This window comes from Podarcis vaucheri (assembly GCF_965113315.1).
Source record: "Podarcis vaucheri genome assembly, chromosome: 2".
NCBI lineage: Eukaryota > Metazoa > Chordata > Lepidosauria > Squamata > Lacertidae > Podarcis > Podarcis vaucheri.
The window spans coordinates 5,258,339-5,275,622 of NC_138760.1; the positions used below are offsets into that span (position 1 = coordinate 5,258,339).

A 17,284-nucleotide genomic window follows, 5' to 3' on the forward strand; every position below is an offset into this window, starting at 1 on the left:
AAGCAGTTATAACACTGAACATATCAAGTGCTGGGAACAAACAGAGGTCACCACTGTAATGTCCCGCATGGGACATACCCAGCTGTACTCTGGACAAGAAGCACACCAAGGGCGAGTTGTTGAGTTGTTACCAGAATTGTAAACCAATTCTATGTTGGGGTTTTTTGGTTAAATCTGGAAGGTAATTCTAGTGTGTTGCAGAGCTTCATTTGATGTATGCACTCTCAGGCTGTGTACACGCCGTACATTCAAAGCAGATCTAAAGAACATGACCAAAGACCTTCCCCCACATTATCTCCCTTTGATAAAAATTAGATGGCCTGCGAGCGCCATGTCAGTGGGCCTCCTTCCAGGCCACGGATCCCTGATGCTCTGATGTTGCAGGTGCCACAGAAAAAATGTTTATGTCCAAAGAAGAGTATAGGGAAGCCCTTGAATGGAGAGCTTCACAAAAAAACAAAAAGCATGCCTGCTGTAACTTTTAAAATGGGCTTGGCTTCCTCACTGGTGGCAGCAGTCACAGCAGACACAGCATGTGTGCCAAGAAAACCTGAATGGGTGTTACCTCTTGCTTTCACTTCGCGATCTGCCAGATGGATGGAATGTATATTGGAAACTGAATAAAAATTATTATTTAAAAAAAATGGGTGTTACCTCACTTTATACTGAAAATAACTACACAGGGTAGACTAGTCTCTTGCTCAAGGCCACACAGTGAACCTCCTGGCCCAACAGTGCTTTGAACTCAGCCTTCCCACACCTGAAAGGGAGACTTGGGGTGTGTGTCTTTGCCTTCCCCATGATCCTTTCTTTCTATACATGTTTAGGCACAGAGCAGCTATTCCTGTCTCCATTGGTGTGCTGGTGAGCTGAGATCCAGGGACATTAACAGAGAACTTGCAGGCACTGGAGACTTAGCAGACATGTCCTGAACCCCCCCCCCCTTTCTTCCAGGGAACACTTTATATAGTCCGTAGCCTCTTAAGAAAGCTGGATTTGGTCTCTCACCCCTCACACTTTTCTCCGGAAAGCCAGGGACAGGGCTGTGCCTTTTTGAAGAGCACCCAGCCAGCTGTCTGGGGAAGCACCTGCTCCTGCTACTGCCTGGCTTGCTGCACCTCACAGCTGCTTGCCTGGATAGTCTCACTTCCCAGATGGTCAGTCAAGAGCTGAATGAACCAAGGAGAAAGCAGGAGACGGACAGAGAAATGGAAAGAACAAAGTTAGATGCAAGCTGGACTGCCATACATTCCTGCCCTGGTCTCTTTCATGCTACCAGGTGACCTGTCTGAGAGCATTCAGATGTGAAAGTGAAAGTGGGTCTCCCCACCCAGAGAATCCATTATCACAAAGTTGGAGGTGAGAGGCACAAAGCGCTCTTCAAATCTAAAGAGAGGAGAGGTGAGAGATGGCAGCAGCCTGAGAAGTTCCAAATGAGGAGACTTTCCCCCTACTTTGATGGGACAAATGTGGGTCCCATCTGAAGCAAAGCAATACACTGAGATGTCTGTTAGAATCATAAAATTGTAGAGTTGGGAGGGACCACAAGGGTCATCTAGTCCAACCCCCTGCAATGCAGAAATCTTCTGCCCAATGTGTGGCTCAAACCCATGACCCTGAACCCACGCTGAAGGTGTGGGGTTTGCAGCAGAGAGAGCTGAAAAACTACAATTTGAAGCAAGTGGGCAGGATGCAATGGTTTTGGATTTTTATTGTGAAAATTGAAATAAACCTTCCATTCTAATCAAACCTAAATTTGCTTTCCTGCTCAAGAACACGGAAACAGAAACCATCTACACAGTAATAAACAAAAGGAAGGGGTTATTATCTGGGATTAGAAACAATATTGTATTTGGTTGCTTTTTTTAAAAAAATTAAATTCTAAAAAATGTAAAAACCACATACACAGAAAAAAACAAAAACAAAAAAGAGAAAACTAACCTGGCTGATCCCCCTAATCCAAACCACACCCCAGCCATCAGTTTGGAATACATGTGTGCATGTATATAGAGGAGGATGGGAGATTGTAATCTAGAGGATTCTGTGTTACAGGAGCAAAAAACTTGGCAGATTTGGCAACAACATGGAATATGTTCAATATTCTGCAATATTCTAGCAGCACAGTCAAATGCAGCTGCATGGCTTTTATCATTCCCTTTTTGACATTCAGCAGAGTGTATTGGCTACAACCATACAGTATTCTTGGAAACTACCTGCTTAATAAAACCATTGCACTCATCATATTGATGTAAATATTCCACAAGGCTCCTTCCTTATTCCCCCCCCCCCCATATTTCACACTTTCTCTTTTCATATCTATCATTTTCTATTCCATTCGCTTCAACCGTACCCTAGCCACAAGCTTCACAGCTTGTTTATGGGTATTGTGAATGAGACGGGTAATTGTGGGCATTCCCTTGTGAGAGCAGAGAGCTCCAGGAGTGCATGCACAAATTTTGCCCCACTCTTTAGTGTGAGCTTGAGTTGGGGAGGCAGCAGCAGAAGTGTGAGTGCTGCTGCTATTTATAAATACATGCTTGTATATTTAATAAGTATGGCTGCTTGTCTGCTGCCCTTCTGCATTTTGGATCTGCTAGTTGTTATTAAGGTCCCCATATATCAGTTGTTTTTAGTTTATATTGACGGTTTAAGAGGCTGTCTTACCTAATCACCGTATTTTTCACTCTATAACACGCACCCAACCATAACACGCATGTAGTTTTTAGAGGAGGAAAATCCGTAGGCATGCCACCCGTAGGCATTTCTTCCATAATACGCACAGACATTTCCCCTTACTTTCTAGGAGGAAAAAAGTGAGTGTTATGGTGCAAAAAATACAGTATTCTGTGCTGTTTTAAAACATGGGTTTTTGTTCTATTTTTTGTCACTTTAATTTTTTTTTATCATCATATGTTTTTCTAATGCTGTAAACCACTCTGATATTTATCTATTTACAATATGGCAGCAGTGCCAGAGGCAGCAAAGTTTCTGAATGTTGCTGGAAACCTCGGGAGGAGAGTGTGCTGCTGTGCTCAGGTTCTGCTTTGCAGGCTTTCTGCAGGCATGCAGAGTTGGTCACTGTGAGGACAGGGTGCTGGACTAGGCGGGCATTGGCCTGCTCTACCACGGCTCCTCTTATTGTCTTCATGGGAGTTTTCTTTCCACTGCAAAAGTCAGGATTCCTCCCACCCATTTTAAAAAAAACATTTCACGCCAGAGCTAACTACACAACAAACATCATGTCTCGTGTGGCCTACAGCCCATTCAATTCCCTAATGGCTGCTGGGCCAATCTTGCCAAGGAAATGCATCCCACTAGCGTTGGGCCTGCCAGAGGGAAAAGTCTAAAATAAGAAACATTTTGGAGCTATTGGGCTGAAGTATGGAGCACACCGATTAGGGTTCTTCCCCTCCCCATTCTGTGGGGACTGAATAAGGTATCTTAAGACTGTGACTTAATACAGACTCCATCTGTGGCTTGGGCAACAGCCTCTCCCCCCCCCCCAACCAATCTAGCCCGATACCAGAGTGTTGGAGACCTCGAAAGCTTGCACACTGTTTGACAATGTTTTGGCTGGCCTAATAAAGGTATCGCACTAATGTGGGTTTTGTATGGAGAGAAGTAAACCAGTGAGCCTGGGGTTAAATGACCCACTAAGCCAAAACACAGCTCACCGCAGCGCTTGAACAGCAGGAGCACATCAACTGTCTTTCCAGGAGCCCAGGCCTTCATGCCACGCCATGGTTTGGCCTTAAGATGATGTCTGCCAGATCATACTTTCTCCTTCTAGAGCAGAGCTTTCCAAACTTTTCAAGTTGGTTAAACACCTTTTAGACATGCATCATTTCGCAACACAGTAATTCAGTTTTACTAGCAAACGGGAGGTTAATCTAACCCCTTTCTAGCCCCAGGAGGAGCGCAGGGATTGTTCGCACGACACACCTGCACACTGCAGCTGACACACTAATGTGTCACAGCACACAGTTCGAGAGCACAGGAGCTGAAGTAACTTTGTGGCTAAAAGGCTATGAGCAATGAATCAGAAAGTCCCTGGTTTGAATCCTCCCTTGGACATAAACTCACTTGCTGGCCTTCAGCAAACCATCTTCTCAGCCTCATCCGCTCCAACCTTACTGGGTTGTTGTAAAGCTGATATGAGGTGTCAAAGTTTGAACATTAAGGGTGCCTACGACTTGTTGCAACAGCTCAACTGCTGTTTCCTGGCACAATTCAAAGTGCTGGTTAGGCTTTATAAAGTCCTTAGGTCCAAGTTATCTGAAAGACTGTATTCCCTCATATGAACCTGCCCAGGTTTTGAGACCTTTGCAGGAGGCCCTTCTCTCTGTCCCACCACCCTCACTGGCACCCTTGGTAGGAGAACAGGAGAGGGCCTTCTCGTGGCTGCTCCCAGATGTTGGAACTCCCTCCCTGGAGAGGCTAGACTGGCTCCCTCCTGTCCTTCCACTGGCCCTTGAAGACTTTCGTGTTCCAACAGGCTTTGGGGGGCTTCATTAAACTGCTTTTAATGAAAGGGCTGGTGCTTGTGGTAATTATTGGTTTAGCTTTTGGACTGCATGGAACTGGCGGAAATGACTGGCAAAATCCAAGACCAGGGAGAAGAGTCGGGGGAAGAAGACTGGTAAAAGTTTAAAGACAATTTACAGAAATACTGTAAAATTAATGAATGTTAGGAAAATGTTGGAATGATGTTATATGGCTTTAGTAGAAATGTTATAAGGAATTAAGTATAAATAGATTAATAGAGCATTAAAGGGAAAAATAAGGTTAGAATGTGTTAAGACAATTATAGGATAGAAAACAGAGGAAGATGGAAAGGAATTGCTGAAACAATTAATAGAAGTGGAATACAAAAAGGGAGGTGTGAGGAGGTCGTGGAAATTAGTGAAAGAAAGATAAGATATTGAAATTGGATTGTGTTTTAAATGGTTTTTGTTTTGTTTTGTTAGAGATATGTTAGTATTTTGCAGTCTTGTTTTTTGTGTGTGTATTGTATTGTATTGCCGTATGTTTTTTCTTTTTTGGTTTTTTGTAGTGTTGTGTTTAATTTGTTGGAAAACTAATAAATATTATTATTAAAAAAATTGGTTTAGCTTTAATAGATCATACACATTTACATAGTTGTAATTCTCTCAATGTCTTAACTGTTTTTGAGTTGTTGTTTTCCCCCTATGTTTTTAGCTGTTCTTAATTTTTGTCTGTAAGCTCCTTTGAGTCTCTGTCAGGGAAAAAGTTGGGATATAAATAAATAAAACCATCATCATAACCATAACCAACCTGGCAACCTCTCTTACATCCGGGATGTTGGCTCATATGATGGATGCGTGCGACCTGTACAGGTTCCATTGGTGCTGGTGCTGCAGGTTTTCTCATCGCCCGGCTACGAAAGCCTGAGCCGCCGTCGGGAAGAGGCGCAGCTTTCAGGCCCCGGGGTTTCACCGCCCCGTCTGGGGGCGGAACTTGAGAGGCCCGTCAGCTCAGCTGCGCTGCAGCTCCGTCCCGTCTGGAGACGCGCAGCGACTGGCGGCGGAGCTGGCTGGCCGCGGCGCCTCCGGGGGGCCGGGACGCGGCCGGAGCGCGCAGGGAGCCCCGCGGCGGGCAGCGCCTCCTACCCCCGCAGGCCGCCGAGGGGCGCAAGTCCGTCTCCGGGCATCCTCCGCGAAGGCTCTCGGCTCCTGTTTGAGTTGGCGGGGGAGGCCTTTTGAACCTTTCCAGCTCAGCTCCATGTAGACAGGTAATCAAGAAGCTAGGGCGCTCCAGAGCACGTGCAGACGGCATTCCGAGTAAGGCAACTTGAAAGTAAGGGCCGGGCCTTTCAGTCGGTAGGAAAAAAGAAATTCAGTACCTCAGAGGCAGAAGCTTTCCCCCCTCCCTCGAATGTCATGTGGTGGGATATTGGAGGGCGCTGAGCGCGACCATAATAGCCCCCCTCAATTTTGTAACCCTAGTGGCTCCCACAGACAGAAGAGAGCTTCCTTGTGGAAATGCGATATTCCAACATAGATGTGAACTCCATCTCCCTTTTGAGATATTATCCACAGTTTTCACACCTGGAGGAGGGTGGAATAAATGTTCTTGCCTCAAGACATTTCTTACAATCCGGAGTTTCAGTTAAGTGGTCTTAGGAGAGTGCATTTGCAGTTGTTGCTTTAATATATTTAGACAGTAAAGCCACTGCTGCAAACGTCTAATTGTTCAGAACATTTCAGGATTCAGAACTGTTTATGGGTTTGGGAAAATACAGAGTAGAGGATTCTTCCAAAGAAAAGCACAAAAACTCCACCGTTAATTACATTCTTGAAAACCACCTCCACACCTCTGGCTTGGAAGAGTTGGCAGTGGTTACTCAGTGGCCAAGCAAAAGCACTCTGCACATGCTCAGAAAGGGCATCCTAAGATTTATTGCTCTAAACGCAGCAAGCCATTGGAAAATTGCTTCGGCCTCTGCCTAGGAAGCACAAGACAAGCAGAAAATCTCTCGGACCCGTTTTTTCTGGACACAGGACAAGAGGAAGCCTTCAGTGAGCAGACTACTCAACTAGGTGCCCCAGAGATGATTATAAGGCATCTTCCTGTGCTCCTAGTAATGATTGATTAATTGATTGATTGATTATATTTCTGTGCTGCTTTTCATTCAATTGAATCCCAAAGCAGCTTACAAACAGTAAATAACAATAACTTGATAAAATGTAGTAGAAAAAGATGTTATGTGAGATTCACTCTGCAGAAGCAAACTCAACTGGTTTAACACCAGGTATGCAAAGAGGACAGACACAAGAGACCTTGCGCAGGAGAGGGGAGAGATCAGTAGATTTATATTGTAATCCCAGAACAGAAAGGACCAATTTGGATGGCTCTGAAAGAGGCTCAGACATAATTATGAAGGAGAAGGATATCAATGGCTACTCAACTTTGCTCAACTATGTAGACCTGGACCTGGTATTTCAATATATTTAATGTATTAGTAGATCACTTTAATAAGGGACACGGGCTGATAGGACTTGCCGATCAGAAGGTTGGCAGTTCGAATCCCTGCGACGGGGTGAGCTCCCATTGCTCAGTCCCAGCTCCTGCCAACCTAGCAGTTCGAAAGCACATCAAAGTGCAAGTAGATAAATAGGTACCACTCCGGTGGGAAGGTAAATGGCATTTCTGTGCACTGCTCTGGTTCGCCAGAAGCGGCTTAGTCATGCTGGCCACATGACCCGGAAGCTGTCTGCAGACAAACGCTGGCTCCCTTGGCCTATAGAGCGAGATGAGCACCGCAACCCCAGAGTCGGTCACGACTGGACCTAATGGTCAGGGGTCCCTTTACCTTTACCTTTTAGATCACTTTAATGCAGGTTACTTATGCCTTAGCTGTTAGAGCGATCCCGTAAGGCTGAATGCAGCCCACACCTGCCTTAGAAGGTACTCTCAATCTCAGCTCTTTAGGGTGGCATATTCAGAATGAAGTTGCTGGGTGGTGGTACACCCTGCTTAGAAGGAAAATGAGATGGGGCAATTACCTGTGGAGAAGCAGGATATGCATTGGGGTGAAAAGACACCAGGGAGCTGTGCATGTGATGCACCTCCCATACCCTTTTCCTGCAGCTCAATCAAGCTCTTGCACAGAGGCAGTAATCTGGCCTCACCAATCCTCTGACTGAAATCTGACACTGCATAGATAGCTGTTCCTTCTGCAGGGCAAGCTATCTGCATTTGTAATTTCCCCACAGTTGGAACATGGCCACTGCTGAAGCTGGTGCTGCGTTGCAGCTCTGCAGCTCTTCCTTTACTTAGGAAGCAGGATCCTTGCAAAGGATGCTGCTGTAAAATGTCTCCTGCTGCAGCACGCTTACCATAACTGAGATCCTGTATGTCCACAACATCTCAAGGGCACCTGCCTGGAGAAAGCTGGGATAAAATACTGTACTGGATCAGAAAAGGTAGGGAATAGCGGTGTGTGGCCTTCTAAATCTTGTAGGACTGCAACTCCCAGATGCCCTGACAATGGTCAGGGATGATGGGAATTGTAGTCTAGCAACTTCTGGAGGGCTACAGGTTTACCAGCCTGGCCTTAGGGTAAGGTAAAGGTAAAGGGACCCCTGACCATTAGGTCCAGTCGTGGCCGACTCTGGGGTTGCAGCACTCATCTCGCTTTATTGGCCGAGGGAGCCGGCATACAGCTTCTGGGTCATGTGGCCAGCATGACTAAGCTGCTTCTGGCGAACCATAGCAGCGCAAGGAAATGCCGTTTACCTTCCCGCCGGAGCGGTACCTATTTATCTACTTGCACTGCGTGCTTTTGAACTGCTAGGTTGGCAGGAGCTGGGACTGAGCAACAGGAGCTCACCCCATCGCAGGGATTCGAACCGCCAATCTTCTGATCGGCAAGCCCAGGACGTAAATAAGAATATGTGAGAGAGGGGTGCTGTTTTTGTGTTATTATGGTATATATCAAATTGTAAACCACCCTCTGATCTTCAAATGAAGGGTGGTATAGAAATAATTAATAAACCAGTCAAATTAAGAATCCCCCCACGTGCTGGTGGCTGCAAAGGCAAGCCTGGTGATTGTGGGCATCAGCCCTGCTGGACGGCTAATCCTGGGAAGCGACTGTTGTTGTCAGCATGTGCTGTTGTTACAGGGAGAAGAGCTGGTTACTGAAGGGGGGGAAGGGGGGCAGTCTTTGTGTATTTAGCACAAGAGGCAGGCTTGGGGGTTCAGAACTGGAACCGGAGCCTTAAGGCAGGACCCGAGCTGTGCAGGGGAGAGAGGCTGCCCAGAGAGCCTTGCATGGCTGGCTGGGGTGGGGTCAGGACTTAGTGGCTGCGTGGCAAGAGGGTGGGAGAGGGTACTGCTGCTCCCATCCCTCCAGGCTCCCCCCTCTCACTCATGGCTCATGCTCTGCATTTTGGCTCCAGAAATGTGTTTTGTCTCTCTGGAAAGTGGGAATGAAAAACTACAGGAAATGAACATCCCGCAAGGGAGGGGGGAATGGCGGGGGAGCCCCATTACCGTATTTGCAGGGCTATAGTGGGCAACAGAGGAAGGAAGCAGTACCGTAATTGCATTGCAGATGCAAAGAGGCAGGGCAGTTGCAGAAGCTGTGCCTTAGAGAGTATAGAAAAGAACTTTGGCGGACTTTGCACAGCGGTGAGGGCGCCCTGGGGAGGTAGGGAGGTAGGGCAAACTCCCAAAATGAGAAAAGACCACAAGAGGCAATCATTGCCATTATTAAAACCCTTTAAAGGACACCAGCAAAGAAGGCATAGTGGCCCCCATATGATAATGCTAGGGAACAGGGTGGGGTGGGGATGTGGCATATAGGTCATACATTTAAAGCACGTGCCCCAGAAACAATGCTGGGAACTGTAGTTTGTTTAGGGTGCTGGGAATTGTAGCTCTGTGAAGGGGTAAACTGCGGTTCCCAGAATTCTTGGTGGGCAGTGGGACGTGTTTTAAATGTATGGTGTGTACACAGCCTAAGTCTTCCTTCTCTCTGAATGTAACATTGAGCTGAAGTTCTATGCATACTTACTTGGACCAAGCCCCATTAGCCCCTGTTGGATTTACTCCTGAATAAACATGCACATAGATTAAAAAGAGCAACAGGGAACAAAGTGACCTAATCTTGGCTGCTGCTATTCTGATGATGCAATAAATGCCCCCTGACCATAGCTGGCCCTTTTGGGTGTCATGCATCCAAGAGGTGATGTAATACATAGCATAAGGTGGTATTCTGGATGCAGGTGGAGAACACAGATGCTTCCCACCCCCTGAGGCACATCTCAGGCTGCTCAATAGTGCACCACATCTTCTTTGCCAATCCCTTCTTGTTCTGTGCAATGGCCACCCTGAAGCTGTCGGATTGGCCTGATCTAGAAGAAAGAGAAGAGGAGAGAGACTCTTGGTCTAGACTCCTGCAATCCAGTTTGGTTTGTGGGTAGTGGATCCTGCTGCGAAAGTGCTCTTCCATTGATTCTGGCAGAGGGGTTTTTAATGGCTGTCTGGGGCCCAACTGCAGTGCTATTTGGTGGAGGAAGTAATGGTGGACTACAATGGCTCGCTTTCCTTTCTGGGCTATACAGCAGGGGAGAGGAACCTGTGGCCCAGCAGACATTGTGAGGCCCCTACTCCTAACAGCCTCAGCCAGTGATCAGGCATGATGGAGCTGTAGTCCTCCAGCATCTTCTGGAGGGCCTCAAGTTCTCCAGGCTTATTGTAAAAGAATGATTGCTCAGCTGCATGTGGCAACCAGCTACGTGGCCACCTGTTCTCCTGGACACATGCCCCTTGTGTCCAACGACAGGACTGAGAAGCAGCAAGACAATGCTGAGTGCATGGGTCTGAGTGCAACCTGGGCTGAATCATTAAATGCCTGGTTTTACCACCTTCTTTTTCCTCCCACCTCTGCTGCGACCCCAAAATAAGCTTCATTAACTACAAACCCCCAAATTTGGGATCCCTTCCAAACCCTTTGTAGGGTTTTGTAGCCAGATTGTAGGTTTTTGTAGGGTGAGCTCCATGTTTTCTGGGGCTTCCCAAACTGAGTAATTGATACTTCGAACCAGGGTTTTGTAGTTAACACCCAGAAAGCAACAGTTGTCTGATCCACTTCAAACCTGTGCCAGTGTTTTGCACAAAACGGATACAAGACCCAGAAAAGGTTTGGAGGGGATCCAAAATTTCAGGGTTTATAGTTAACTAAGCTTCCTCTGTGTTTTATTTAAGCCAGTCCCTGTGTGAGAGTCCTGTAGTTTCCTAGGGCTAGCTGGTTTGCCCCTTCTGCTGCTGCTTCCTCTACCACAGCGCTATCGATTTTTTCCCATATATAGACTGAGCTTCCAGCCATGGCTGTGCACTCAGGCTTTGTCCATAGTGTCCTCTCTGCCCCTCCCTGTCCCTAATCCATTGCTATCTAGGAGGCTGGATCTTCCCAGTGTAAATAAGGATGATGTTAAAGAGATAAAGGGCTTAGAGTCCAGGCAGGGAGGGGTGCGGCTGGAAAGCAGCAGATTGTAGCAGGGAAGTTATGGTAGCTGGAAGCGGGCTGGCTGGGAACTGGTCTTTACTTGGCTGTCCCAGCACCAGCACACAGGCAGCGTGCCCAGTCTCCTCCCAGTCTCTGTCTCCCTTCCATGCCTCTGGCTCTGAAGCCAAGGGCGGTGGGAGAAGGTGAGCGGGACCCGCTGCATCATGAAAACCCCACCACGGGCAGGGGGGCGCACGGACCAGATGCTGGGGGCAATGGGGGATATCCTGACATCGCTGGCGCTACCCAGCCAACAGTGGGTAAGGGGGAAAGAAGACTTGGCCAAGGCAGCGAGGCAAGGGAAGGGGCAGACCTGACTGCAGAGCGGAGGATGTTTGGGAGAGGCAGGAGAGGCAGGAGATGTTTGTGGGCCAGCTCTGTTGTTGGTTGCGGTCTGCCCAGGAAGGAGTGCCGTGTTTGAGAGGCGGTTCTGCTGCCATGCTTTGACTGTGCATTTGAGGAAAGGTGGGGGGTGGCAGGGATGGTAAACAGCTCCCCAGCAAAGCAGGCTGGTCCTGTCAGAAACCCTTTGCTCCGCACCAGACCCAGTGTGGAAGAGACTGAAACTAATATGTTGCATCTGGCCTTTTGTACAGCACCTAGCACACAGACATCCCCAAAGGAACATTCTCTACTGATCCCTTGGCTGAGGCATGTCAGGGTGCCTTGTGGTGCAGATAGACACTTCTGTTTGTTTGCTTGTTTTGAAAGTCTGCTGTTGGCCCCAGATCAAAGGTTTCCCAATCCTGCCTGCCCAGGGCCCTTTCTCAATCCTCCAGGCACCTCCAGCCCTGAGGACGAGGGAGCGAGAGCCTCTCTCTGCCTTCTGTTTTCCTTGCTTCTGACTAAGCTGAGATCCCTAGGCGTTGGGGTGAGTTTTCCCATTCCCCCCCCTTGTTATTTAATGATTCTTACTGGCCCCTGTGATGTGGCAATGTTCTCTCTGGGGATTTCTGTTCTGATCTTTTGCTCCAGGCTGGAGCTGTGCCTCCCCCACCCCCAGTGCTGATATCCTCAGTCTGGGATGGAAAAGTCAGCTTGTGGGGTGTGGGGTGGAGCAGTGCTGCAGGGTGGGGCAAGCACAGCTCGAGTGGAAAAGTAAAGCTTGGAAGGCTGGGCTTAAATATATATATATTCTCTTTGGAAATCTCCAGTCTTTGCAGAACTAAATGGGCTGCATTGGACGAGGCTGGTAAGTTACTGGGAGGGCTTTTCACAGCAGAGGACAGTGTTCTGTGGCCTCTGTGGGTTTTGTGCAGTACAGTGGGGTTTTTGTAGGGTTTTTCTGAATCAGCGGTGGATGGCGCTTGTTGGGCTGGAAGGTTGGGAGCCCAGCAGTTAAGTGGGGCCAGAGCCAATGACAAGCAGTGCCAACCCATTCTTGTTTTGACCCCATTGTCCTCCCTGCTGAGTTCGACAAGGGCAATGCAGAGACTAAGGAGAAGGAAGATGTCAGGAAAGGGCCCTCCTGGTTGCAAGGAGGAAGGCAGGCAAGTGGCGGCTTCGCTGAGGGCAGACTGAGGTTGTTGGGGCACTGCCTCCTTTGCCCTGAGGGACCGGCCTCCCCTGTTCTGAACTGTCTATAGTGGGTGTTTCGGCGTTATACTGGCTAGAGAGCCCTTTAGATGTTGTGGGGGGGGGGGTGTCACTGGGGTACTCCAGTTTCTTGGTAGATCACACTTCATGGGCATCTTGACCCATTTTTATTAATGAGGCTTTTTAAAGGGGGGGGGCATGCCTGTCATTGAGACATTGTTTCTCCATTGACTAAAATGTATTCTCAGTTTCAAATTGACTCTCTTTCACTTTCTGATTCGCATTAATGACAATAGCCCATGGCGTGCAGATGTCGAGCAAGAGATCACATCTATGTAATACTTTCAAAGCACCATTATACCACTCTAGCCATCCTGGAGAATCCTGGAGATTGTAGTTTGTTAGAGAGTGAGAGGTCAACGCCCTTCGAAACAAAACAGTGCCCCCTGTGGTTCTCAGGACTCCCCATTACTGATGAAGTGATATAATCGTGATTTCAGTGCGTGGCGTGGATGTGACCAGGGAGAGAGAGGAAGAAAGAAAGCACAGTAAATTCCGAAAGAGAAAAGTGCTTTCCACTTTTGGCCAAGGGGATAGCTCTGGCTTCTCATTTGTGATGCAGTTTGAATAGGTAAGAAACTGCTGGTCCAGGGATCTTCTCCAGGTACTGAGAGGGACCTTCTCCTGTTCTTACATTCTCCACATACTGCAATGTTCAGGGGAAGGAGCAGCAATTACAGATTATGTCTGGCCAGTAAGCCAAGCCAACAGCTGAGGACATCTGCCCAAAGGCCCTTTCTGTATCAACAGGTGGGGGAGAACATCCTTGAAATCCACTGAGTTACTGAAGGCTACCCCTCTTAGTGGACGGCATCTTGCATGGTAGCACTTTACTAGCTCACAGAAATCTTTCCTAGCCTATTTACACAGCCACATCTTCCAGGTGCACTTTTGAAAATCTTTGCTGTCGCACTGGCCCAGCCCCAGAGTTTATCACCATGGAATCTGTAATCTGTAGCATTTTGCTGGCCAGAAAGAGAAAAGAAGTCAACTTTCTCCCCCAGGTAGTTACCTATAAGAGAACTTTTACTCACTGTGGATAACCAGATTGTAGGGAGGGGCTATTTGCAAGCCTGATGTGGTGATGCTGGTTGGTGTCTTCTAGCACCTGAGTTTGCTGGATGGGACAGTGACCCTTCAGCATGGAACATGGGGTGGAGCACATGCTTTTCTAAGGGCACGATTGCTTTATATAGGCTTACTCGCATGCCAGAACCCTGATGCCTCTCCAGCATCTTCCGCCTGAGGTGCTCACATCCACTCTGCCTAATGGTAGGGCCAGCTCAGGCTACATGGAGTAGGGTGGCAAGAGACAAAGGAGCTTCTGTAACTTTTAACAGGTGCGCAGGCATACTAACTTGTGCTGAGAGAAACTGTATCTCCTGGGATACTTTTTCTCCACACCTCTAAAAGATAGAGGAGTCCTGTTCTCCTTCGGATCTGGTCATTCTAATCTAGAGGTGTTTGACGGAGATGTCAGATCCCAAGAAAGAGGCCACAACAGTGAAAGGGGTACCACAGAGTCAAGTGATTAGCAATAGACTGCAGGACAGACAGAATAAACTATTCCTCCCCCCCCCCCGCCCACCATGCACATTTAACTTATTGGAACTCTCTGCCACAAGGTGTGATGGCTGCTGGCTTAGATTGTCATGAATTCATAGGTGATGCAACTGTTGATGGATGTCAGCTACAGCTCAGGGATGTGGCCTTTCAGTTGTCTTGGACTACAATTCCCAGCATCCCTGACTACTGACCACACTGGCTGGGTCCAATGGGAGTTGGAGTCCAACAAGTTGGAGCCATTCCTCTCATGTTTGCACTGCTTTCACTTAAGGTTTCCACACATATTTGAGGCAAGTTAGGTGGCTGCCAGGCAGGGCCTTCTTAGTGCTGGCACCTCAGTTGTGAAATTAACACTCCAGAGAGGTCCACTGGTGCTTACTTTGCTGTCCTTTTGGCACCAGGCAAAGACCTTTCCATTCTTCTAAGCCTTTTATAGATTCAGTTTTTATCCTGCTCACTGTTTAATAAAAAATATAATAAAATATTTTTGGCTGAAATCTATTTGCTCTCCTTTTACCCTCTTGTTTCTGCTCTCCTCTTATCTACCTGTAAAAACCTCTTGTATCTTCCCAGTATCTACACACCATCTCCCAGTTGCTTAGTCAAAAACCTACTCTAGGGCTCTGACTTCCTTCTCTCACTCCAAAGAGCATTATAAAACACGGAAGCCTCAGATCTGCGATTACAAACTACCCAGTCATGCCAAAAGTCCATTTGGCCTGTAAGATAAGGCTATCAATGGATGTTGGTCATGGTAGCTACGGTATATATTACCTCCAGGCAGTTGTGCCAACTTGAATAAAAGATGGGGAGGGAGGGCAGGTAAGCCCTGCCCCACATAATAGAGCACAAGACACGGCGCGCGCGCGCGCACACACACACACACACACACACACACACCATTTGAATGGTAATGCCCATCACCTTTGAGGAGAGACCCACTCAAATATTTTATTGGGTAGACCTCTGTTTGTGGGAGTTGGCTCCTGTGCCTCCAGGCTTCAGAGGACATCTGCCTCCCCCTACCAGTTGCTAGAGACTACAGGCAGGAGAGTGCTGTTGCCCTCAGGTCCTGCTTGTGGGCTTCTGGTTGGCCATTGGGGTGTCAGAATGCCAGACCAGATGGACTAGGCCAGCTAGGTTCCAGTTCAACAGTGCTTCCTAAAGTGGCCAGATGAATGCGTCCAGGACACCCAAAAGCAGGAGTTGAAGGTAATGGCGTGCCCATGTTGTTTATCGTCAACATTTGGTATTCAGAAGTATATTTTCTCAAAACTTGGGTGTGCCTTTTAACTTTCAAGTTAATAGCTACTGATAGGCCTCTCTCATTCAGTGGGAAAAGAGAGTTCATTCTTAATCTCTGTGGGGCAAGACCTCTTTCTCAGCTCCCCTTCCTCACTCTCATCCCAACTGGGACCATCTGCATAATGTAAAATATGGACTGGACGCCTCCTTTTGCAAGGCTCTGAGAATCCCAGCTTCCTTGTCTGCTCTGATTCTCTTAAATGTAAGATTCTAGTCCTCACAGCTGAAGATGCTTGAAAATGAGTTGGCCACAAAATAAGAAGTAGAAAAGAAATGAGACTGTCATATTTTTCAGCTGCCATTATGTCTAAAGCTGTGCAAGTTTCTCCCCTCCCCTTCCCCAGGCTCTCAGATTTTTCTCATTTGTGGGAAACAACAAACAACTTGAATAAGAATATGGTGTGATGAGTGCAATATGTCTGCCAACTGTAGCTCTGGCATCCTCTGTGCTAATGAAAATGATCTGCAAACGATGCTAATTGCCTGCATCTAAAATATGCCCATTAGTGGCTGCTCTCCAGCTTGTGATCTATATCCCAGGACCTAGGCTGATCCTCCCCATAACAAACAGCTTGCACACATCCACCCCTAAAAACCTGAACTGTTTCCCCCCTCTCGGCCTGTGCTTAATTGCAGCTGCCAGACCTCTGCTCCCAAAAGGAGGGAGCTGAGATGCAGCCCCAGGCCAGCAGCAGCGCTGAGGCTTCCTCCAAGGACGACAGGGAACAGCAGCCTGTGGAAGTACAGCATGCGGCCCCTGAAGCCCAAGCCACAGAAGGAGGTGAGCATCATTGTCTCATGAATATGCTTGGTCCCGTGTTAAGCTGGCTCCCCAGCCTTTCCAGGGCTGCTGAGGGAAGGAGACAGCCTGGCCATTTCCTTTTCTCTTTCCATAAGGTTGCCAGTTTTTTGTCAATGAATCCGGGGACACTTTTCAACTTTAATGGATTTTGTATGGGGACTGATTTGTAAATCCGGGGACCGTCCCTGGGAAATGGGGACATCTGGTAACCATATCTTACCGTGCTCCAAGCCCCCCTGTTTATTGTGCGTTCAATACGGCTTACTGGGATGGACCTAAGCCTTCCTTTCCAATAAATGTGTGTCCCGTAGCTTGCTGCTGAAATCCTGTAAGGTTTCAAGCCGCAAATGCTTCTGCGGTTTCTTTCTTTCTTTCCACCGTGCTTGGGTTGTGCTGTGGTGCAAAAGTGCCCCTCCAGACGGCAATAACATGGTAGCACTGAGGAGGCATCACACAGCATCTAATAAAGCGGAGCGGTGCATGGACCACCCAGTGACACACCTTCCACTAATGCACTGTGATTACATCAATGACACGTTGCTGAATACACCTGTGAAAGACCACCACTCTGGAGGGGCCTCAAGGCATGTTCCCTCATCCCCGAGCCACCAGCACTGGCGGAGGAAGGGGGGTGCAGCGGGTGCGGCCCACCCCGGGTGTCATCCCTGAGGGGGGTGACATTGGCCCCCGGGATGCTTGCCCCACCCCCGGGTGCACAGCATGTGCGCCGCTCCAGGCTTCCCTGGGGAGCTTCCTCCATGAGTGGGCCTTAATAGCAGCTGTGCATTCATTGCCATTAGCCTAGCGCTGTCTATTGTGCCTATAGCAGTGGTTCCCCAAGGCTCTTTCTAGCCCCCCTGCCTGAGCTCCTTTAAAAGGAGGTGCTGGGCTCTGACTTTTTGCAAGCATGGCGTCACAGTCTCCATCACAGGAATCAGACCCTTATAGCCTAGTCCATCTAGCCCAGTATTGTCCACCGC

At 48.1% G+C, this 17,284-nt stretch overlaps 1 protein-coding gene across 7 annotated transcripts in view; it reads left to right on the plus strand.

Moving 5' to 3' along the window:
- The first annotated feature begins 11,153 nt into the window (after window positions 1-11,153).
- Window positions 11,154-17,284, plus strand: part of ARHGEF25 (Rho guanine nucleotide exchange factor 25) — a 72,067-nt gene continuing 65,936 nt past the window's right edge. Inside the window, exons 1-2 of one of the 7 annotated variants that reach the window (XM_082208202.1) lie at window positions 11,154-11,178; window positions 16,139-16,283. In XM_082208202.1, coding sequence (XP_082064328.1) covers window positions 16,175-16,283 — 109 coding nt within the window. In that variant the 5' untranslated portion in view covers window positions 11,154-11,178; window positions 16,139-16,174. Of the gene's footprint in view, window positions 11,296-11,422; window positions 11,907-12,125; window positions 12,228-15,092; window positions 15,410-16,138; window positions 16,284-17,284 lie in introns of those variants that run through there. The other 6 variants (XM_082208199.1, XM_082208197.1, XM_082208196.1 and 3 more) reach the window with 6 other exon arrangements.